We start from the raw sequence: 24,561 nt of genomic DNA on the forward strand, positions 1-24,561 counted from the left end.
GGCTTCCTCTATATTTTGAGCATGTTTAAATGCATATTGTGACCAGAATAAAAATGTTAACTTTTTCCTACTTCTGTTTGGAATTTTTAGACGCAGAAGCAAGAAGCTATTATAGTCTCTCTACAGAGTGACTTGGATCAAACAAACGATGACCTTGACAAGCTAAACTCCACACATTTGGAGGAAAGAGCTCAGTTAATTCATGACCTTCAAAGTTGTGAAAGAGAGATTGACAACCTCAAAGACATTCTCTTAGACAAAGACAAGGAGATATCTACTCTTTCTGGTAACATAACTGAGTACGCAGAGCAAATCCTAGAGCTGAAACTGGAGATCAGGCATAAGGAAGAGGACCTTGTCCGAATTGAAGGTGCTCTGAGCAAAGCTGAACGTGAAGCCCAGATTATTCGTGACTCCCAGTCATCCGATCAGCAGTCCCTGAATGCCAAGATGTCAGAGCTGATGGAACAGCTGAAGGCCACAGAGGGCGAGTTGGAAAAAGCCAAAGAGGAAAAGAATTTGAAGATGACCGAGTTGGATGCTTTGACTAAACAAGTTAAAGAGGACAGGCAAACCATTCAAGGACTGCATGTGGAAATACAGAAGCTGAGCGCAAACCACCGCAGCCATCTCTCAGAGTGTGAGCCCCTGGTTTCGTCCTTGAAGGAGCAGGTCTCGTTGGGCTGTCAGAAATCACAAGAGTCAGAGGGTCTCCTCTCACAGCTCAAGGACACAGCTGCCTCTAATGAGAAACTAAAAGAAGAACTTCTGGAGAAGGAGCAAAGTTATATAAGAGAACTAAAGTCTTTTAAAGATGAACGAAACACGCTTCTGGCTGAGGCTAACAAACAGAATGATGACCTTCAGAGCCTATCAAAACAGCTTGAGGAACAGGTGGAGCATAAGGAAGAAGTCAATAGGGTAGTGCTAGAAAAATCAGAAGTCATATCTTCTCTGGAGCAGCAGCTGAAAAATGCACAGGAAGATTCGGAGGGTCAGATGGTAAAACTGAATGCTGAGCTTAAAGCCAAAGATGTGGATAAGGAAAAGCTTGAAAAGGAACTTGCAGCAAAATCTGAAAGTATTTCCAAGATAAAGGTGCACTTGAAGAATTTGAAAGCAGAAAAACAGAAATTGCAAAGAAATATTGAGGAAAAATCTCAAGAGAGCAAAATTCAGAAGCAACAACTGGATGACGTGACAGGAAAAATTGAAACCTTACTCAAACAAAACAGTGAAATACAACTGCAAGTGAACAGTCTAACAGACGACAATGGGAAACTCCATCAGGAAATTGAAGAGAAAGTTAAGCGTCTCTCTGGACTTGTGGAAGAAAGAGATACTTTCCTCAACAAAGTGTCTACTTTTGAAAAGCTGCATTCTAAGAATTGTAAAATAATACAGGAGCTAACAAAGCAAAAATACGAGTTAAATCTGAAAGCCAATGACCTGAGCAAGGGGCTTGAGCAGAGCAAACAGTCTGTCACAGAAAGCCTGTTGGAGAAGACGAATGAATGTAATGAACTACAACGATTGCTTCAGGAGAGTCAAATATCATCTTCACAATTAAAAGATCAAGTTGAAAATTTACAATCTCAGGTTGACCACCTTAATATCAATTTACAAGAAAGTGAAAAAAACAGTGCTGAACGGAATTTACAAATTGAGGCTCAACAAACCCAGGTGGTTCAGCTGCAGGAGACCCTTTCTCTTCTTCAGGAGCAGGGAACTGCCTTAAAATCAGGTCTGATGGAGAAGGACACCATGTTTCAGCGGCAAGCAACAGAGTTGTCTTCACTGCAGTCTGAGCTTCAGCAACAGAAAGACTACGTGTCAAGACTCCAGAGTGAGTCAGAGACTCTTAAAGGAGAATGCTCACGTTATAATGAGACCCTTGAAGAAAAAGAGGCAACACTGAGAACCATGACTCAGGATTGCCAAAGCCATACAGAGGAGCTGAACAAAAGGATTGAGTCTGTGGTTTCTCTGAGCAGTCAGTTAGGCACTGTTCATGAAAACAATGTAAAGCTGGAGTCTGATTATGTCTCTTTGAAAGCCTCACTAGATATGCATGTGTCAGAGAACAGTACTTTGAAAGAAGCAGTGGCTCAGAGATATGCTGAAGTTGTTGCATTACAAAACCACGATCAGGCAGCGATGGTACAAAATCAGCAGTTGCGCTCTCTTTATGACAACAAAGAGAAGGAATTGAATGAACTTCAACAAGTGGCATCAGAGCTTAATAAAAAGGTTGCCTTGGTAACTGAGCAAAATGGTAACCTTGAGTCACAGGTGTCTAGTCTATGTGAGCAAAGTAGAAAACTACAACAAGAAAATGATGACGTATCAAAACTGCTCTTTAGTGCAGGTGAAGAGAGCAATACTTTACAAAATAAATTAAGTGGCCTAGAAATGCAACATTCGGAAAATCGCAAAATTATAGAGGGTCTGATGAAGGACAAAGAGGAATTGTCCTTACGAACAGAAGAACTGAATAATGTTCTTGAGCAGAATAAACAGTCCACTTCAGGGAGTCTGTTGGAAAAGACAAGTGAATGTAATGATCTGAAAAAGTCACTCGGTGAAAGAGAGGAGACAGTCATCAGTTTACAAAGGCAAGTGGAATTCTCAGACTCTCAGGTTAATAATCTCAAAGACACTCTTTCAGAAAAGGAGAGGGTTTGTGCCGAACAAAGTACACGGTTGCAGACCTATTCGACCCAGGTGGCTCAACTGCAGGAGACCCTTTCTCTTCTTCAGGAGCAGGGAACTGCCTTGAAATCAGGTCTGATGGAGAAGGACACCATGTTTCAGCGGCAGGCAACAGAGTTGTCTTCACTGCAGACTGAGCTTCAGCAACAGAAGGACTATGTGTCAAGACTCCTGAGTGAGTCAGAGACTCTTAGAGGAGAATGCTCACGTTTTAATGAGACCCTTGAAGAAAAAGAAGCAACACTCCGCAACAAGATTCATGAGTGCCAGTCCATTACTGAAGAACTCAACAAGAGAAAAGACTCTATTGTTTCACTTAGCAGTCAGTTGGGTAATATGAATGAAAATGTTGTAAGGCTAGAGACTGAAAATGCAGATTTTAAATGTTCTGTGAAGAATCACATATCTGAAAATGCCAAGCTAAAAGAGGAAGTGCAGAAGACACAAGATGAGTTGCTTGACCTTAGAGACACTATTCAAGCCCTGAATGAGCAAAACGGTAAACTGAAAGCTGAAATCCAGAAGACTGTGGTGGAGGCATCAGACAAAATGAAAGAGATCATTAACATCAAGAATGAACTTTCTGTTGCCAATAAATTTAAAGAAGACTTGCAGTTAACGTTGCAGCAAAAAGAAGAATCATTGAAACAGCAAGACATGCTTATTAACCAATTGCAAGCCAAGTCTAATGAGGGTGAGGGTGAGATAAACCAGAGAATGGAGACTATTGTCGTGCTGCAGAAAGAAACACAGAGTTTGCATGTTGCTCTGCAGAGTAAAGACACCCTCTTGTTTGAGAAGGAAAGAGACCTCACTGTGCTCAAGGATAAGTTAACATTGGAGTTAGATGAATCGAAAACTCAGCAGAGTAAAATTAAGGAGGAGCTACACAGTAAGTCAGAAAGGACCAACCAACTCAATGTAAGGGTAGCAGAGCAGGATGCCCAACTGAAACAGAAGGTGGATGAGTGTATGATTTTGAAAGAACAGGTTTCAGAGCTTTCAGATTCAAATTCCCTTCTACAAATTCAGGTTGAAACTTTGACCTCAAATTTGAAGGAAAATGAGCTAGTCATTCAGGATGTAAAGAGTGCATCCTCAGCACACAGCAACAGCCTAAATGATAATTTCAAAGCCAAAGAGTCAGAATGTGAAAGCTTAAAGGAACAGGTATCCAGCCTCAGTGAGTCAATAGCAAAACTGAAAGATAACCTCAGTGCTCAGACTTCAAAGATGTCCTCACTTCAGTTAGACCTTGAGGAGAGCAGGACATCCATAGCTGAACAGCGTAAATGCATTGATGATCTGCAGAGAAGAGCCGATGAGTCAGCCCTTTTTAAGACTCAGTTTATGGAGAGCACTGAGCAGGCGACTGTTTTGCAGAGACAGATCCTGGGAATTACCAAGGAGTATGAAAACCTTACAAAGTTAGCTGAGGAGAGACAAAGTGCCTTAATGAATCTACAAGAAAAGTTTGCATCTCATTCTGAGGAGCTGCAAATAGTGAAGACGTTGTTGTCTCAAAGGAATGACGAGATCTCAAACCTCAATACAGCTCTTACAGAAAGCAGGGAAGCTACTGTCTCTGCTGAAAAATGTGTCATCTCTCTCAGGCATGAGACTACTTCCCTCCAAGATGAGTTGCAACAGCTGAGAGCTTCCAATGCTAACCTTTCAAAACAAAAGGATGAGGCCCTTTCAACTCATGAAAGAAGTTCCATGTCATTAACTGTTGAAATAGAGAAACTGAAATCACAACACCTACATGTGGCTTCACAGGTCAATGCACTGACGGAGAATCTTGAACAGCGAGAGATGGCTCTTCATGCAATAAATAGTCAGTACTCTGCTCAGGTAAAACGATCAGAAAATTTAGTTTCAGAGTTGGAGAAGTTAAGTGATCTGAACAAAAGCCTTCAAGAGGAAATGGAACGCACAAAGGAAGGTCTACAGCAGAAGCTTGATTTATCCACCAGTGAGAGGGTAGAGTTGGAGAAAGTGGTCAAGAAGCTGTCAGTTGATAAAGAAAAACATGAAAAGAGTCACTACAACCAGATCCAAGTGATGGAGGAACAGTTGCAACACCAAATCCAGCAGCAGTCCTCTAACATGAGTGAAGTTATGGAGAGCATGAAGTTGGAAAAGGAGCATCTCCAGGTCCAGGTTAGTGTGAAAGGTGAAGAACTCACCGGATTGAAATCAGAAATTCAAAGAATTGAACAAACTCTCCAGGAGTCAGAAAAGGAATGGCTGTTTGTCCTTGATAGAGAGACACAAGATAAGAATTCCTTCAAAGAGAAATTAGAGACTCTTGAGAATGAGATTATGTCTAAAGATAGCAAAGTACATGGTTTACAACAGGACCTAGATCATTTGAATGAAAAGTTGGGAGAGGCAACATCTGCTTTAAATGTTAGTTCAGAAAGGCTTAAAGAGAAAGAAAGTGATGCATTGACAAGTAAGAGTAAGCTAGAGGAATTTTTAAGCACTGTACAAGCAAAAGATAAAGAAACTTTAGATTTGAGGAATGCTTTACAGGACATGGAAAAAGAGTTGAGAAAATTAGAGTGTAACAAGCAGTCTGCTGATGAAAACCTATCTGAAATTACACAAACTATGTCAGATCAATTCGTTGCCATTGAAGAGGAAAAATCAACTCTACAAAACAGAATTAAAGAGTTGCAAAAGAATCATCAGTCTGAGGTAACCCGGCTGAGAGAGGAGCTACAAAGTCTTTCAGTACAGTTACAGCAAAAACAGCGGGATCTGTCAGAAACAGAGAAGCTGTGCAAAAAAGGGAAGGAGGAACTTGTTCTTCTGCAAGACAAGATGCAGAGTCTTCAGCTGCAACTCCTTACAGATGCAGAAAATCTGAAAGAGGCAGGTGTTAAACAGACCACTTCACTGAATGAAATTCAACACAAAGATGACAAGATTAATTGCATGAACATCCAGATAAGCCAACAAAAGGAACTGATTACTGGACTGAGCCAGCAGTTAAAAGATAAAGATCTCTCTGTTACACAAGTACTGACAGCTGCCTCTAATGAAAGGATGAAATATACTGAAGAAAAGAACAGTCTTCTTACCCAAATTGAAAGCCTGGAAAAATCTCAGAACATCACAATCAAGGAGCTTGAGGATGTGTCGAATTGTTTAGAAGAAACCAAAATACACATGTCTCTTTGCCAAAATGAAATTAAAGATAAAGATGTAGAGATAAAACATTTTGTTAAAGAGAAGGAAGAATTGAAAACAGAGTTTCAAAAATTAACAAAAGACAAAGAAGCAATGAAAAAGAAGCTCCAAGCAGCTTTAGTTGTCCGAAAAGAGCTACTTAAGAAAATTGAGAATTATGAACAGCAGAGGACAGAAGATTTAAAGATGTCAGATTTACAGGATAAATTTCAAGAACTATTGTTACAAAGTCAGACTGCAGAAACAGAGCACAAAGCCCTCGTTGATTGTTTACAACAACAGCTAGAGTTAAAAAATACGGAGATCCTTGAATTTGCTCAGGTAGTGTCAGGAAAAGATGAACTTATAAAGCAACAGGAAAAACATATTGAAAGCTTAAGAGGAAGCTTACAAGAGCAAGAGGTCAGTTTAACAACATCTCATCAGACCCTTGAGGAAAAGGGAAAAGCCATTGAGAATCTCAAAGCAAACATTAGCGAAAAAGAGCAGAACAACAGTGAATTGTTGATTAATGTTGAACAATTAAAAAGAGAAATTGAAGAAAAAGAAGAATGCTGGAGAGATCAAGTTGAGGGTTCCAAAGTCTCATCAGTAGCTGCGGAGAGTGAACTGGTTAAGGTGACGCAGGAAAAGGCTGTTCTGCACAGGAAGGCACATGCTGCACTGTTGGCCCGGAAGGAAACCATAAAGAAGGCCCAGGAGAGTGAGAAGAAGTACATGCAGGAGATCTCAGAACGAAAAGATGACTTCGAAGCTCTCCTTGAAAAGCACTGCCAACAAACAAATGAGCTTAATGCAATGCAGTTGAAGTATGAGGACACGGTTAAGGAACTAGAAGAAAGCAGACATGTTTCAACCTCTCTTCAGAGTAAACTAGAGAAGTTAATTGAACAGAGGGACGATGTTCTACAAGATCTACGACTTGCCCTAGATGGCAAAGACAGCCAGGCTATAACTGCACAAACATATATTGAAGAGATGAAAGTCATTCAACATAGTTTAGAGAAGGCTAATACAGAGATTGCAAGAAAGGATATGACACTGGTAACACTTGAAAAGCATTCAACAGAACTTGAAAACTGTCTCAGAGAGATCAAAGAAATAACTGACCAGCTTGAAGAGCAGAAACAAGAGATTGAAAATCTGCAGCACCAGAACCAGCATGAAAAACAAATAACGATTGAACAGCAAAGTCAGTTACATAAGTTGCAGTCTTTGAATGAAGAATTACGGCAAAAGCTTAAGGAGTTGGAAGATGAAAGAGAAGAACAGTCCCAGGAGTTGGAGAACTTTGCTAGAAGACGCAGTGAGGAACAAACTCTTGAGCTTGAAACTGCACTGGCCAAGAAATCTGAGGAACTCGAGTCTGTCCAAAATTCCTCAGTTCAAACACAGATGGAGCTTGAGAGAGTACATTCACAATGGTTGACATCTCAAACGGAGGTAGAGAGTTGCAAACTCCTTATTGAAAGCCTACAGCAAGAGAAAAACACAGTTTTCAAGGATTTGGAAAGAAATGAAAAACAAGTCACCATGTTTGAATCACAGCTTAAAGAACTGCAAAAACAAAATTATGAACTTTTGCAGAAAATCGAGGCCATGGAGATAAAGCAGTCATCAGACATTGAAGTTGTTAAAAATATGGTTGAAGAATCTCTCAAAACATCTTCTGATCCACTTGATGTGAACCTTAATGGAAAGGATGCAGATCTGCTTGCCCTCCAAGCTGTTGTCACTGAAAAAGATGAGCACATATCTGCCCTGGAACAGCAACTACAGAGGCAAATCCACCTCCATGAGCTTGCAATGAACAAGATGAGGACTGAAGTTAATGAACTCCAGCAAAGATCAAGACAAGTTGGAGGGAGTGAACAGGCAAATGAAAATAAACCAAGTGAACAACTGACAAAGAAATTACAAGCTGCTTTGATCTCTCGTAAGGAAGCATTGAAAGAAAACCATACTGTCAAAGAAAAAAATCAGGCATTGTCGTCAGAAAATGAAAGAATTCGCACAACATCCGCTGGCCTTGAACATGCTGTTGCTGAACTAAGACAGCAGAAGACAGATCTGGAAACAACTTTATTCTCCCTCCGTAGTGACAAAGAGCAGGTTATTGCTGAAGTAGAGCGAGTGTCAAGTGAAAACCACAGTCTTTCAGCAGCTTGTGGCAGCCTTAAACTTACAATAGAGAGCATCACACAACAGAAAGAAGCATTCTCATGTCAGTTAGAGTCTCTGAAAGATTCTCAAACTGTAGAGTTGTCAGAATGGAAATCAAAGCACACAGAGCTGAAACAAGAGTATGAGTCTCTTTTGCAAGCATATGAAAATGTTGGTAGTGAAATGGATAAGATGAGGCAGCTTATGGAAGGGGCCAGAAGAGAGAGACAGGAAGCCATATTGAAAGCCCACAAAGCTGAGTCAGAAAGACAAAACCTTGAGAAACAAATATGTGAGGTAGAGGAAGAAAATGAGAAAATAAAAGACAAGATGAGGAAGTTTGCAAAGGTCAAGCAACAAAGAATGGAAGAGCTTGAGGAGGAAAATGCTACAATCAGGCAAGATCTTAATGAATATAATGAGAAGGAAAAATCTGTTGTGGAGCAACTCACAGTAAAGAACCAGCAACTGGAAGCAGAAATGACCCTCCTGAAAGATTCATCTCAGGAACTTAGATTGAGGTTTAATGAAATACAACTTGAAAACCAAAATATGGCCAGGGAACTCGAAACGGCTAGCTCTTCATTGGAAAAGTGGCATGATGAATCAAAAAGTAGTGAGAATAATTTGCAACTTCAGCTCAAAGAGGCATTCAATTTGAACAATTCTTTGACAGCACAGATTGAGGCAGAAAAAGCTGAAATGGTGGCACAACAAGAAATTATTGAGGCAATACAGAAAGAGAAAGTAAGCCTCTCTGAAAAGTTCCAACAGCTGCAGATGGATCATGAAGCTGAATTGAAAGAAAGAGACAAAACTGTGTGTGAACTAAATGAAGTTGTAAATAGGAATGGACAAGAAACCATTAGCCTCAACGAGAAGGTTAGAATCTTAGAAGATGACAAATGTTTATTGCAAGAAGAGCTGGAAAATGCCCAAGAGATATCCGACAAAGTAAAGAATGAGAGTGAGTATTTGGAGACTGTACTCCTCAAAAATTCAGAAAGAATTGATGAGTTGACTCAAATGGTGAATGTATTACAGTCACAAAATTCCCATCTAATGACACAGCTAACAGAGAATAAAGAGGAAAAGGCCAAGGCACTCAAAGAGAAAGAGGAACAGCACCTTAAACTTGTTAAAGCGTTTGAGGAAAAGCTGAAGACCGTCCAAAGGGGTAGTGAGGGCTCCAAAAACATTAAGAAAGAGCTTCAAGAACTCCTGAAAGAAAAGCACCAAGAGATCAATCAGCTCCAGAGCGATTATATCAGATACCAAGAGTTAATTCTGAATCTTGAACGATCTTTGAAGAATTCAAACTCTGCACAACAGAAAATGGAGAAAGACTTGGAGGAAAACAATAAGACCATAACTGAAATGATGGAACAAAGGAAAAAACTTGAGGATGAATTGTCAAATCACCAGAATTTCGTTGGGGAGGCCAAGACACGCTTGGCAAGCTATGATTCTGAAAAAGATCAGTTACATCATGAACTGGAGCGGAAAAATGAACTCTTCCAATCACAGATGAAGGAGAAAGAAGGGGAACTGGGAAAAATTATTGACCAACAAAAGTCTATTCATAAGGATAAGCTAATGGAACTTCAGAGAAGAATTGATGAGTTGTTACACCACAATGAGAAGGAGTCAGAAGTGTCAGTTTTGTTGAAAAGCCAGGTGGATCACCAAGATTTACAAATAAAAAGACTCACAAGAGAGTTGGAGACTAATTCTGCAAAGCTTGCCGTCCTCTCTGTTAAACCAGATAGTGTTGAGCCATTAAACCATTGGAATGATATTTTCCAGAAATCGTTGCATGACAAGGATGCTCAGCTCCTTGAGCAAAGCAATGTTATAACTAGACTTCTTGAAGACGGCAGGGGCAAAGGAACGACAATGAGTGAAATGCAGATGACCATTAAGAGGCTTGAGAGGGCCTTGAATGATTATACAGTAGCATCTTCAGCACAACAGAGACAGATCATTGTGATGAGTGCAAGCAATACAGAACTCAGCCAAAATGTAGAGTTCTTCAATAGACAGCTACTAGAGCAGAGTGCACAGATTGAAAGGTTCGAAAGTGAGAAAACGTCACTAAACAGACAACTGTCTGACAAAACGGATTCATCATCTCAAATGCAGTCGAATCTGGAATATCTAGAAAAAAACCTGTCAGATGCAGAGTCACAGCTTACGTCAGTGAAATCTCAGCATGACAAGCTGTTAGCTGATTTTGAGAAACAGGAGGCTATGTTGTCTCATATGAAGACACTACTTCAAAATAAAGATGCAGAGATCTCTTCACTGCTGTCTTCCAGAGATGGACAGATGTCAGGTTACCTGGAACAACTGCAAGCAAATCATCGAACTCAGGTGGAAGGTTATGAGGAAAGGTTAAATGGCCTTTACAATGACCAAGTGAAGACACAGCATGAATTCCGAAGGCTGGAAAGCAAGGTCAAATCTCTACAGGGAAAGATTGACCGGTCCATTCAAGAGAAGGAGCAAATGGCTACACAGATGGAGACATTTAAGAACTCTATGGCGTCCCTTCAAAATGAAAGAGATCGTTTGATGTCAGAGCACCGCACACTTCAGCAGACTGTTGCAATGCACAAAGAGAGTTCAGCTGAAGGAGACTTGGGTCCCTCGAAGGGTCTAAAGGGAGAAATAAAGACTCTTCTTCACCAGATGGATGACCTGAATTCAGAAAATGCCATGCTCAAAGCACAGCTGATAAGATACAGGGAAGACTTAAACCAAGTACTGTCTCTAAAGGACAACCAACTGAAAGAGCTTCTCAGAAAGCAGCAAGATTCTATTAAAAGCCTTGAAACCCAAAAGGTTGCTGTTGAAAAACAGCATCGTGAAGCTGTTTCACAACTCCAAGTGGAAGGTGAGACCGTTCAGGCCTTAAAAACTCAGAATTCCAATCTCCATTCTCAGGTTAAAGAACTTGAAGCTAGTATAATAGCCTTGCATAAAGAAATATTAGAGTCAGACAAAGGCAAAGTAATTCATGATTTGCAGCAAGCTGTTGCAGCCAAAGCTTCTGAATGTAACAATCTTCAGCAAAAAGTCTTTACTCAGAAAGTTGCTGCAGATGACCTCAAACTGACCCTCGAGCAGCTCAAGAGTGAGACACAGACGAAACTTAGAGAGGCTGAAAGCATGTACAACTCTGAGAGACAGGCAATCGAAAGAAAATTGGGTCTCATGAGAAACGAGAGGGAAACGGCAGAGCAGAGGGTGGCAGAGCTAGCTAGGGATCTGATGCAGACTGAACAGGTGTTGTCTGAATCCAGGAATCAAGGCAAGGACTTGAAGTCTCAGAATGAGTCTCTAGGTAAAGCCATGGTGGCACTGCAGAACGACCGTGAGCAGCTCATCGACAACTTTAAAGTTCTCCAAAGTAGATACAATGCTGAGCTCAGAGAAATGACAGCTGCTATGAACAAGATGGAGTGGCAGCTCAGAGATCTCACATCTGAGTTGACTGCACTTACTACACAGAGGAATGTGTTGGTCCAGGAACTCCAGGCTTTGGAAGGCAAGGACCCACAGTCTCAGCTTACTGACTTGGTGAATGACTTAACACAAACAATATCAGAGAAAGAAGTGGAGCTTCAGCAAGTCTCGCTGGAGAACAGTTCATACAACAAGCAAGTGGCAGCATTTTCCAAAGCAATGGCGAGTTTGCAGAACGATCGAGACCGTCTAATCGAGGAACTAACTGGAGCTAAGAAAGCATTAGATTCAAGGCAGCAGTCAAGTCCTGATACAGTTGGAACTTTGAGAGGAGAGAAATGGGAAATCCTTAGTAGAAGTGTCAATACTCTACAGACTGAGAGAGATGGACTGGTGAGTTTCCATCCACTCCATGACCTTTAGGTTGCTTACTAAGATGGTGTGGTGTGGTGTGGTGCACTTAATGTGTGTGCTCTGGCAGCATGCAGCCTAAGGGACAGTGTTTGAGCTTGGTATGGCTTTATTATGCTTGAGCATGGCATTATTAGCTCAGGAAAGCTGTTTGTGATTCATTTAGCTCTACCTTAACTGCACTTTCTCAGTGTAAATGCTTACGTGTTCCTCTCTCTCTCTACAGCTAAAAGAAGTGGAAAACCTGCGGTCTGTGAATGCTGAGCTGGCAGAATTCAGACATAAATATGATGACCAACAGATGATGCTCCAACAAGCACAGGCCTATAGGGCGCAAATTGACCAGAATGTCTCCTTGTATCAAGCAGAATCGGCAGAGCTCAGGTACATTTTTAGACAGGCACCAGTTGCCGTCTTTATTTTAAGAGAAAAGCAAACATCATTTCCTCCTTAAAAAAATGAAAGTGTTTTTTTTTTTTGTTTTTTTTTTTGTCTCAATGTCACTGTTGTGGTTTTGTTGCTATTTTCTTTTTCACATATTGTCCATAGATGAGTTCACATCTTCAGCCTGAATAGCTTGTAATCACTAGAACCCTTTGCATCCATTCAGTAGGGAGCAGTAGTCCCTAACTTGTGTTGCCTCAACCAAAAGTTCTATGATGGATCCATTCCCTAAATGCTGTTACTCTTTATGTTATGCAACAGAGGCCATTGTGGTGTCGTATTTCTGCGCTCAATGGCATGAGGGTATATCGCCCTTCTCCCCCTTGAATAACTCGTGATAAATCTGTCCCTTCCTGATGACAGAAGTGGCATGATAGATAGCCCCCCCTCACCTCAATTCCACATGAACATAGCCTGATCTCCCACCTTGCCCCTTCTGTTCCCTGTTCCCCCTTTGTCCTGGTGGTCAGCTAGCAGATTAATGTTTGACGTTTGGCTTGTTATCCATTTCAGTACCCAAATTTTTATTATCTTTGAAGTATGTCTTAATGTTTGATAGAATGGTATACACTATTTATGTTTTACTCAAGATGGGCACCAATCAAAAATGTCCTTTTTCCTCCCCCTTTCATATATTCCTCACACACATCATAGCAGACCATGTTTAGTAAAGGTCTTTATAGTGGGGCTTGGGAGGAGTTTCAGGCTCTGTGTGTCTGTTGTGGGCTGCGGTATGTCTGGCATGGGATATTGACAGGAGCAAATGGGAGCTCTTTTAAAGGTCTTGCTGTACTAGGAAGCAACGAGTCTTCCAAACCACTCTTTACCACAGAATGGCCCTGTTTGTTAGAAAGGCGTATCAGGAAGTTGCTTTAACCATGCTATCTTCTCTCCTAGGGCTGACAACAGCAGGTTGCTATCTGAGGTTCATACACTTAAGGATCAAGCCCGGATTGCCCAACCCCTTTATCCATCTAAGGTAAGTGACTAGGTGCCCATGTGACTGTCTTCTGGGCTGTCCTTGTATGTACATTGGTGGATCCTCTATGTTTTTCATATCCATTGCCTCAGGAGTCTATGACACTGCTGGGCAAGCATGAGGGTGCAGAGCCACTGTCTCAGCTGCAGGCAGAAAGGGTTCAGCTGCACAGGGACCTCCAGCGCTGCCTCCAGGAGATCCACCAGAGAGATCTGCTGCTCCAGCAGCTCAACACCAAGGTGTTACAACCCCCACTCTGTTCCCAATATATAATGGAGAAAATTGTGTGAAATTGTGTCCTATCATTAGCATATTAACACATAAGCAGTGTGGAAGAGTATGGGTATTCAGTTTAGTTTCAAATCCTATGAGAGGTTTAGAAAATACTGGGGCAACCTTTTCTCATGGTGCACATCTTTCCCTCCGTTTGGCCGTCTCAGCTGGGTCAGGTCATAGAGGAGAAGAGTGGAGTTTCTGTTCAGCTGAAGGCCGTGTCTCAGACCCTGAGAGACACCCAGCTGAACCTGAGCGAAGTGCAGAACCGCTACTACTGGCTGGAGAACCAGGTTCAAACCCAGCAAGCGCCAGCACAGGTGTGTGAATTCCGTGTATGACTGCGTGTGTGTGTGTGTATAATGATTTATGGCCGGGCTGATTGTTTTGAAGTGTTTATTGTCATAAATGTGATGGTGTGTTGTTAAACAGAGCTCATCGCATGTAGAAGTGGCCCCAGGAGCACCGCAGGAGAAGTCCAGCGCCGTCGTGGACATTGATGGAGCTGAAACGGGAGAGCTTAGGAGCAGGTGTGTTTGTGTATTTATGTCCAACGGAGGCTGATGAGGCATGGAAGGCATTCATAGTGCTGTACTTACAAAGTTGCAAACTAGAAGCTATTGAGTTGTAACGGTTGGCAGTGGCAGGAAAAAGTTCTGTGGAGTGCCAATCTGTCAGCTGGAGTTCAAACAGCTAACTAGTATTAGTATTATACTACTGTATTGTCAAGATGGTAGACCATTACTGTGTTACATGGTAATTACCCGGAATACAAAAATAATCCTCTGAAAGACAATGGGAAGGTGTTTTACCGTCTTCATAAAGATCCTCAAAGAAGGAATCAGTGGATTCAGCTTAGGCTCATTGAGTTCATGCATTCATTCATTGGGGCCCTATTAGGGCTGGGCGGTATGACGCTATATACCGTGCAACGGTAGAAATGTGTCTACCGGGAGAGATTTGGCCATACCGTTTCAAACGCGGTATACTCTTATTTTGAAATCCAATCGATTTATTTTTAGATAATGACCTCCAAACTGTACATCATCCCGCTTATTGTACAGTTACTCGCCAAAATACCTCTTTAACGATTCTGTTGCTGTTTAGTGAGTTTAGTTTCAGGTGTTGCGTAGCAACCCATTACTTGCTGACTTCAAGTTACGTTAAATGACCGGACTACTTGCGGAATGATATGATATGAAAGACGTGAATTAAAGCACAAAACCCGTTGCCAATGATGATCATTACTTTTTCGCAGCAGTGAATATAAAGAAATTACAGACCTGCAAACGTTGGGATGGCCCATTCAAATCAACTGAACTTTTTTGAACATTCTGAAGAGCCGTATAATACGATACCTAGTGCAATTTTTAAGCACATGACCTGCAAGGACTATCATGCCTACTTGTTGAGTAATCCTCGACTGTTGGGAAAGATTCTACTGAAAGATCTACTGAAAAATATGGACTGAAAAGTGTCTAGTGTAGCCATTTATTTGCAGATTCTGTTCCATTTTTCTCAATGATGGTCAAATATTAGTAGTTAAAGATGCACTATTTCGATAGTTTAGATTCATTTTCAGTATTTCATAGTGAAGGAGCTGTGGGAGCACAAGAACAGAGAGCGTCTTTGGCGATTATCATAGACGTATGTATATATGTCTATGGCGATTATAACATGGAGACAACTTGTTTTGGTACTCCACCTAGATCATAAACCCTTGAATATAAAAACGACTCAGTGAAATCGGTTGAGAAATGTAAATGTGCTTTTTATGCAAAAAAACCCGCAGCTCCATCGTTTACTTGCGTTTGTTTACAGGCTTCACCTCACCAATATTGCGGCGACGTTCGCACGTCGCAGCAACGGGCTGAAGCGATCTGATAAATAAATCAGATCAAACAGATCATAAATAAATAAATCAGATCATACTGTATAGCCTATGTCTGTGGACACATTTTGCCACCGATGAAGTGTCCTCTTTTTCACAAACTCAAATCTGGTCACCCTACATATAATAAACCGTGATATATACCGTAACCGTGATATAAAATTACAAATACCGTGATAGAAGATTTTGGCCATATCGCCCACCCCTAGGCCCTATGAATGATTTAGCCTGCCTGTTGTGGCCTATATCATTCATGAATTCAATTGAAACCTTTAGCTAGAATATATGCACAGGAAATTATGTTATGGCTTAACAAACGGTTTTAGAAGAAGGGCCGCTAAACTACTCGTTTCAACAGCTAGCCCAAATGTTTTTAGCCACAAAGTTGAACTGACCAAACAAATCTTACAGTGCTTCTTTTTTAAATGAAATCACACATACTTTCCCACTAACAACAGAAAGGCTTTTTATGTTAGGCTATAGGCCTACATTTTACATTTACATTTACATTTAGTCATTTAGCAGACGCTTTTGTCCAAAGCGACGTACAAGGGAGAGAACAGTCAAGCTAAGAGCAATAAAAAGCATGGTGTAACAATAAATACTACTTTACATGAGAATTAGAAAACAACGACCTAGAAAAAAGGAAAAAGAAGTGCAGGAATGTAACTGCTGAAGTGCAAGTTAAGCGCTAGTCAGGTGCCAGTTAGGAAGGGAGGTGCTCTCTGAAGAGTTGGGTCTTCAAAAGCTTCTTAAAGGTAGAGAGGGACGCCCCTGCTCTGGTAGTACTAGGCAGTTCGTTCCACCAACGTGGAACTACAAATGAGAATAGTCTGGATTGCCGTGCTTGCACAGACGGCAGTGCCAAACGACGCTCACTAGACGAGCGCAGCGTCCTGGGTGTAACATTTTATCCCTGATTTGGTCCATTTGTAATGCTCTAGGCATTTATAAGCCTTTAAAGAGCTGCCAGTGTAGACAAAGGGATAGTTAAACAAATAGTCAGCCTATATGTCGGGATACAGGAGGTTGAGAACTTCATGTGGAACTTCATGGGGCTGGAGGATTGCCTTTGTAGTTCTTTAGAATTTAAGTACATTTTGTGAATGTTAAAAGATATCTGTTCAGTGCTATGGTAGGGTACCGATCAGACAGCTGTCTGTTTGGATGTATCTGAGTAACTCACATTACTGATTTAGATTGACTGAGACAGAGCTTCAACTGGACACTGCCCAGCAAAGTGTATCCCAGCTCACTGATAGGCTTGAGGAGGAGAGAGGAAGAAGAGAGGCAGCAGAAGAAGCTCTGGGATTCGCCGATGCAACAATTAAGAGGTGAGCTGAATTGTTGTGGACCTATACTCATTTTTGCTCACAATCCATTGTTTGAGTAATACTAAGGATGATCCTGTCTTTCTGTGTATGCCTGTCTTCGTGTGTGTGTGTGTGCACATTCAGCATGGAAGCCCGGCCTTCTGGATCTCCTCAAAGAGACTTTAGTATCCAGCTTGAGACTGATGATGAGTGGGAGGCCTTAATTCTGGACCCCAACCAACATGTGGTGATGCGCAAGGTGTGTGTGTGTGTGTGTGTTCATGTTGGCCTTTAGTCACTCAGATCCCTGAAAAACCACAAGACACAATTAATGATGATATCCAATGAAGTAAATATAAATTGTACCTGGTACGAAGTCTTGCGTATGTATTTAATTATTTTGTGTGTTTGTTTTTACTTGTGTGTGTGTGTGTGTGTGTGTGTGTGTGTGTGTGTGTGTGTGTGTGTGTGTGTGTCCTCAGATGAAGGGTGGAGTGCTGGCCCTCAGGCGCTGGATCCGTGGTCGGAGTCTTTACTGCTCCAGGATGCTGACCTCCAAGGCCAAGTCCCGCTACCTTTTCCTCTCCTACCTGCTCATACTTCATGTGCTGGTATTCATGTGCCTGAGTGGTGCCCTCTAGAGGAAGTCCAGCACCTTCACACACTACATAAACTATAAGTGTAGCTCTGCCACCCACAAATGCATCATCCTTATGAAACCTGCAGAACGGCTCTGCTTCACGCAACACCTGGACGGAGATTACCCAAGTAGTCAGGAGGTTAACCTGAATGTCAGTTCAGTCATTCTGACACTACGGAATTGCCGCTGGTCTAAGGCATGAATGTTGGGACCAGCCACACGAGTCCCGAGGAAATGGCACTACTTTTTTTTTTTTTTTTTTTTTTAAATGTGATGTCCTCGCATTAAAGCCCCTTGGTTTTTGGAGAAGGGCTCAAGCTCACACATTGCTGCTCAGTCCCCACAAACCACCAGTCCTCACTTGTCCTAGTTTCCCTTCCCAATACACACACCATTTCTCACCGGCGGCTGAGTGGCCGTTAACCTGCCACATCCCCAGCTGCGATGAAGCTATGCACTGAACTCTACCCATTTGTTCATTTTTTGCAGCCCAGCAGGGCCCCCCCCCCCCAGGTTACATTAGATTATGTACCTGCGTAACACTTTAGTGCACTGTATGAGGGTATATCTATGTGTGTATGTAAGAATGCATCTGTACTATATTTAAAAAGAGATGAATGAATGAATGAATGACAGTACAGTATGCTAAGTCCTATAGTGTGTTGGAATAAGTTTAGTGTATAAAAAGGTACAGTTCTGATTTCTGTTGTATGTATTGTAATTGTACGCCTCTGATTGTTTACATGGCAAATCATCTAATAATGCTGTGGCACACAGTAGGCTCATTCCAAGGCTTCTGTGATTCTGATGTTCCTAATTATATGTAAATATGATGTGATTAAGGAAAATGGTAATCTACTGTGTGTTAAAGGAAAACTACTGTGCGCATCCAAGATGTCATATTTTCTACACATGGTCTATTTTCTAAGAGATGAATCATTAGTCAAATAAGGTTCACTTTGAAAGAATGTTTCACAGCTTTTTGCCTTTTTTTAAAGGCTGGACGTGTGCAATAAGGTCTGAGGTCTTGTGTTTTCTTTTTCAGGTGTGTGGTTAAGTTAGTGGCAAATTTTAATAAAATTCTGAAGCATCACTGGACTTTTTGTTAATTCACACGTCATTTGTATAACATTGACAATATTCTGTGGACAGTTGATCAGCATCTGTCTCAAACAGACTCTCTTGTCAAGTGTGGTCTTCTCATCTTTCACGCCATTGGCGAGAGCTGGCAGATCTCCTTTGAAGGCATTGTCAAAGCTCTACCACACCATTCAGATTTCCTTGTGTTGGAATGCCCACCCAACCCCCACCCCACCCCACCACACACTCATCTGCCCACCCCCGAGGTGTGATTGACAACAGAGCAAAAGACAGGCAAGGCCATACCTCTCCAGTCTCACCGAACAGAAGCTCTTTTATTTATAGTGGGACATGCTGGGATGACATGCCTAAAGGCTTCACTATTAACTCCCCTCCAAACCATTGCCATTAAATGTAAGAAATGATCATGACCGTGCTTAATACTTTCACACAATTTCCACGTCAATTTATTTATACACTATTCATCTGGACTTCATATCATCTTCAGTTGTGTGTCACAGTTCAGGATGATCTTCCCCTTCTCTTATTTTCCCTCATTGCACCCTCATACACGACCCCTCATGCAAACAGTGCTCAGCAAACCGCTATTGTCCAACTAGCTGATTAGCACGCCCCTCAATGTCCTTCAAATCAATAAATTACAGTCTAACATTAAACTCCCTCACCGTGTGTGTGTGCGTGTGTGTTGACATGAACCTGTTGTGTGGGAGTGTAAGCCAAGCCTACTCTGCACCCGCCCGTCCTTCCCATGGAGGGCAAAAACATGTCTTGATGAAGAGAGAGGGAGGGCGCTATGGCAAAAGAGACAGGGTGACTGTGTGTATCCTAAAAAGGCCTGGGGTGTGGACTTGTATGGGTACTCATCCATCCATTCGACAGGACGGAGAAGCTCTAGGGGAGGGGGGGTCTGCTATATATTTGTAGACCAGGTGAGCGGTCCTCTCACTCTCTCAAGGGAGCAAAAGCACGTGAGCCTCCTCTCCTAAGTGGTAAGTGACACAAAGTAACCCTACTGCATCCTGTCCATGTTGGAGATAGTGTTTATATTGACCTTTTAAACAAAGGAAGTGGAGCTCCACTTATTCATTTTATTGTCCCAGTTATCCAATTACAGTATTTTAATTACTTGTTGCACCTCGCTTCTTTCACTTTGCTATTTATTTGAAATGTAGTAATGTAAATACCAATTAGACTGTTATTCATTCATTTTGCCTTCTGACTCAGCTGTGACCAAAGCACCTTAGTGCTAATTAGCCTTACTCTTGCATTGCTGTTCTATTCCCTAGATTACCCATTTGTTGTGTTGGGTAGTGATGTCTTTATCACCTTTATGGTAATGTGTGTGTTTGTGTCCTTAGTGCAGGTCTACAACCGTCTGAGTAAAGATGTGTGATGAGGAAGAGACTACCGCTCTGGTGTGTGACAACGGCTCTGGCCTGGTCAAGGCAGGGTTCGCCGGAGATGATGCCCCAAGAGCTGTCTTCCCCTCCATTGTTGGCCGTCCCCGCCATCAGGTGAGTCGGACTTAAGATAACCATCACCGGCTCACTCTGACTGGGTTTCAGATGGTTGTGAAAATGCTCTAAAACGCAGTTTGATCATGACTATATCTGAACTTCAAATGCTCCAATGTCACTGCATATGATATTTTTAGCCCATGGCAGTGAGTGACAACAGCTAAATCTGTTGTGTGTGTGTGTGTGTGTGTGTGTGTGTTTGTGTGTGTGTGTGTGTGTGTGTGTGTGTGTGTGTGTGTGTGTGTGTGTGTGTGTGTGTGTGTGTGTGTGTGTGTGTGTGTGTGTGTGTGTGTGTGTGTGTGTGTGTGTGTGTGTATGTGTGTGTCTGAGAGAGAGAGAGAGAGATAGGGTGTCATAAAATAGCCTTGTCAGTGAATGATGTATTGTTTGGGATCATGCGTCTGAAGGACATTCATGTCACTGGTTCAATGCAGAATGTCAGAATTTCCCTGCAGATTGCCCTTACAGGCTTAAATGTGAAATGTGCCGCAATGTCAGAAGTGAATAAATACATACAATACATGATTCTGAAAAACAAAATGCAAAGTAATCAGAAATACAGGATCAAATATATTCTAAAGCTGACATATTTTGCAGAAACGTTTGCTTAGTGGGTGCATCATGGAAAGATTGGTGTAACTTTGTTCACAGTTTCTACTTCTCCTTCACTTTTCCATGATCTACCTCTTTTTCTTCTCAGGGTGTGATGGTGGGTATGGGACAGAAGGACAGCTATGTAGGAGACGAGGCTCAGAGCAAGAGAGGTATCCTGACCCTGAAATACCCCATCGAGCACGGCATCATCACCAACTGGGACGACATGGAGAAGGTTAGAGCACAGTGAAAGAGCTTACTGACGGTCAATTCACAACTTCTTTTCAAATGACCCGCAGAGACTTGAAGAACCTGTGGTTTCCCCCCTCAGATCTGGCATCACACCTTCTACAATGAGCTGCGTGTGGCCCCCGAGGAGCACCCCGTCCTGCTGACTGAGGCTCCCCTCAACCCCAAGGCCAACAGAGAGAAGATGACCCAGGTGAGTGAACCCTACGCCAGAACCCACCTCAGCGGGTCATGTGTGCCCCTGACTAGCTCCAGATGAGTGAGTCAATGAATCAGTGAGCATACAGATAAAACTCTCTTTGTTATAGACAGATAGATAGATGGATACTTTAGTAATCCCGAGGGAAATTTAGGTTAGTGTGAAAAAACAGGAGGCAAGATAATTGTGTCTGTTGAAGTGAGAGGCGGTTGAGTGACTGTTGTTTCTCTTACCACTCTGGGCAGATTATGTTTGAAACCTTCAACGTTCCAGCTATGTATGTAGCCATCCAAGCTGTGCTCTCCCTCTACGCTTCTGGCCGTACCACTGGTGAGTGTTACGTATTTGTAACGTTCATATTACACATGTTATATTTTCTTAGTCAAAGTACAGTATATATGTAGCAACGCGTGGGATGTTGTGAGTTGTGAACTCATAGTTCCGTTGCTTGACCTTACATTTGTCAATGAGACAGGACAGACTAGCCTCTTAACCTTTCACCCCATGGTAGCACAACCAAATCCTCCTAGCAGTACTGCATGAACTTTGGCTCACATTAGTTAGACAGGCTTAAGTGCTTTACCAGTGATTACTTTTCATTATTGCACTATTTCTATTGAATGCTAACAGCACATAAGGTATAAAGGTCCATGAGGTCCAATGTATTTCTGTGGTATCTAAAATAAATCCTAGTTGGCACACCCACTGAAGCCCCCCTCTTTGTCTGTAGGTATTGTGCTGGATGCTGGTGATGGTGTGACCCACAATGTGCCAGTATATGAAGGCTATGCTCTGCCTCATGCCATCATGAGGCTGGATCTGGCTGGCCGTGACCTGACTGACTACCTCATGAAGATCCTCACAGAGAGAGGCTACAGCTTTGTCACCACCGGTGAGGATACTGTCAGCTGCATGGCGGTCACACACAACACACCACAGTGACAGTTAAAACTATGTCACTCAAACATAGTGAACACTGACAACATGCTAATGTTATATACTAGAAACAAAATGGTAATTATACTCAAGAGACTGGACATATTGAATGTGTTTCAGCTATCTGGCAGTCTATGATAGGTTTCCAGTGAATGCAATATCAACAGCAGTTGCTATTACCAAGAATGGTCACTGTTCAGTGTGGGGTGCTTACATGTCAAGCAGGTGTATGTGTGTCTGTTTGTGTGTGAGAGAAAAGGGGTGGAAAGAGACAGACAGAATGTATTCCAGAAATAAAGAGACAACAGCTCTCATCAGTTCTATTCTGAGACACCAGGAAGACAAGGGTGGAATGCTTGATTGATTGCTTGTATGTACGGGCTGGAAGTCATGTGACACAGGCATGCACCTGTGATCTGCATTCCGTTTAGCGTGGCTGTACTTGCCTGGACATGACTGGTCAAAATGTATGGTGAACTAGTCAACCAGCACAGCCTACTGGCTGAGCTGAAGAACTGCATTTGTTCTAAGTGTGGGGAAGACAGGAGGTCATGTGTGACATGCCTTCTCACGCTTGTTCTGATCTCTGTATACCCCCCCCCCCCACACACATTTATCTGACTTGTAGCCGAGCGTGAGATTGTCCGGGACATCAAGGAGAAGCTGTGCTACGTGGCTCTGGACTTTGAGAATGAGATGGCCACTGCTGCCTCTTCCTCCTCCCTGGAGAAGTCCTATGAGTTGCCCGATGGCCAAGTCATTACCATCGGTAACGAGAGGTTCCGCTGTCCCGAGACCCTTTTCCAGCCCTCTTTCATTGGTGAGTCACATAACATTAGAACCCCTCATGACAAGACTACATTCCTTAGCTCCACAAACCTTGACTTGGAAGACTGTAGACTCCATTCATTATTCATTGTTTCCCATCAGGTATGGAGTCTGCTGGAATCCATGAGACCACATACAACGGCATCATGAAGTGTGACATTGACATCCGTAAGGACCTGTACGCCAACAATGTGCTCTCTGGCGGTACCACCATGTACCCAGGTATCGGTGACCGTATGCAGAAAGAGATCACAGCCCTGGCTCCCAGCACCATGAAGATCAAGGTACAGAACCTGAGTCTTTGCCTGCATGTCAAGATTTGTAATGATGTACACATAGAGAGCTTTTGGAATCTCTCTCAAGCATTGTTGCATACACTAAGTGATTGTAAGCCTGACCCCTGTGCTTTGTTCTGACCATAGATGATTGCTCCACCTGAGCGTAAGTACTCTGTATGGATCGGTGGCTCTATCTTGGCTTCCCTGTCCACTTTCCAGCAGATGTGGATCAGCAAGGATGAGTATGAAGAGGCTGGACCTTCCATTGTCCACAGGAAGTGCTTCTAAACACACCATGTGTATATGTTCATGTACTTACACACATTTTCTCACATCCTTTAACTTTTAACTTTCATCCACATTATTTCCTTCAAGCTAAATTTCCATTGTCTCCAGTGTCACTCTCCATCTTGATTTTAATTGCACATGTGTTGTCCTCAACCACTGTGAATCACTGTTCATTCCCTCCCTTTTGTTAATCTCACAATAAATACTTCTAATCCCCCAGTTCTGCAGCCTCCTTTAATGACTGAGATGCTATTACACTGATAAATGCCTATCCTCGTCAATGATTTATGTGTCAGTGAATAATGTAGCTATTTCTAAAAATATGTACTGTTTTGTTTATTTCACTGCATTAGACTAGGTCAGTGTTTAAATGTAGATATGCAGAAAATACGTTCATGGTGTAATCTATACATACACTAGCTGTTATCATAGACTGGCAATAGACATGCTCGTTTCCACTCATCCATTGTGTAACCTTGCCCACAATTATTTTATATCTCTATAACAATGTGTAGCAGCTAAACAATGTGTAGGTCTGTTGGGTGAAAATTCACACTCAAGTTTACATCGGACTCCAAAGTATCTTTTTTTCCAATATGCATACCGGGCTCACTCATGTCCTGGCAGACAAGAGAGAGGCACAGGTTCACTCTCATCTTGGAGGATGAGAGAGAGAGCCCAGGCTCACTCCCAGACTGCAGCAGACGAGAGAGAAGCAAAGTTTAACACATCACACAAGGTTATATAGAAAGAAGTGTCGCATCTATTTGCAGTCCTATGCATTTCTCAATCAGCGATTCGAAACCAGGATATGAAGTTTATTTATTTATTTATTTATTTATTTATTTATTGTAGGATTTAAGCCACAACAAAGAGATGAATTTCAGAATAGATCTGCCTAATACATTCACGCCAAGATATTTAAAAGGTTACCTAACACCTCCCACCTATGCCCTGTTTGGTTGACCCCTACAGCCAACTAGGTCTGACCTCCCATCTGACCCCACTCAAATCAGAAGGCGATACTGTATCCAATACCACACTCATTATTTCCCTTGGGTCAACTTGAGGTTACGCCC

At 42.2% G+C, this 24,561-nt stretch overlaps 2 protein-coding genes across 4 annotated transcripts in view; both read left to right on the forward strand.

Annotated features, from left to right (window-relative positions):
- LOC105902983 (golgin subfamily B member 1-like) overlaps nucleotides 1-18,585 on the forward strand; it is a 31,842-nt gene extending 13,257 nt beyond the window's left edge. For both annotated transcript variants that reach the window (XM_031569445.2, XM_031569446.2), the window contains exons 21-29: nucleotides 91-11,934; nucleotides 12,179-12,336; nucleotides 13,294-13,375; nucleotides 13,468-13,614; nucleotides 13,816-13,968; nucleotides 14,081-14,178; nucleotides 16,739-16,873; nucleotides 16,997-17,111; nucleotides 17,335-18,585. In XM_031569445.2, the coding sequence (XP_031425305.1) occupies nucleotides 91-11,934; nucleotides 12,179-12,336; nucleotides 13,294-13,375; nucleotides 13,468-13,614; nucleotides 13,816-13,968; nucleotides 14,081-14,178; nucleotides 16,739-16,873; nucleotides 16,997-17,111; nucleotides 17,335-17,493 (12,891 nt within the window). In that variant the 3' untranslated portion in view covers nucleotides 17,494-18,585. The remainder of the gene's footprint in view (nucleotides 1-90; nucleotides 11,935-12,178; nucleotides 12,337-13,293; nucleotides 13,376-13,467; nucleotides 13,615-13,815; nucleotides 13,969-14,080; nucleotides 14,179-16,738; nucleotides 16,874-16,996; nucleotides 17,112-17,334) is intronic.
- Nucleotides 18,586-19,529: 944 nt separating this feature from the next.
- LOC105902989 (actin, alpha cardiac muscle 1-like) lies at nucleotides 19,530-23,701 on the forward strand. 2 transcript variants are annotated; one of them, XM_031568598.1, is made up of 9 exons: nucleotides 19,530-19,582; nucleotides 19,957-20,107; nucleotides 20,811-20,939; nucleotides 21,036-21,146; nucleotides 21,398-21,482; nucleotides 21,883-22,044; nucleotides 22,717-22,908; nucleotides 23,019-23,200; nucleotides 23,339-23,701. In XM_031568598.1, the coding sequence occupies exons 2-9, from the start codon at nucleotides 19,979-19,981 to the stop codon at nucleotides 23,480-23,482; spliced, it is 1,134 nt and encodes a 377-aa protein (XP_031424458.1). In that variant the 5' UTR covers nucleotides 19,530-19,582; nucleotides 19,957-19,978; the 3' UTR covers nucleotides 23,483-23,701. The 2 variants fall into 2 exon arrangements, with proteins under 2 accessions (XP_031424458.1, NP_001296761.1); NM_001309832.1 differs by having other exon boundaries at nucleotides 19,556-19,582; nucleotides 19,952-20,107.
- Nucleotides 23,702-24,561: the final 860 nt, after the last annotated feature.

Source organism: Clupea harengus, chromosome 6, assembly GCF_900700415.2.
Source record: "Clupea harengus chromosome 6, Ch_v2.0.2, whole genome shotgun sequence".
NCBI lineage: Eukaryota > Metazoa > Chordata > Actinopteri > Clupeiformes > Clupeidae > Clupea > Clupea harengus.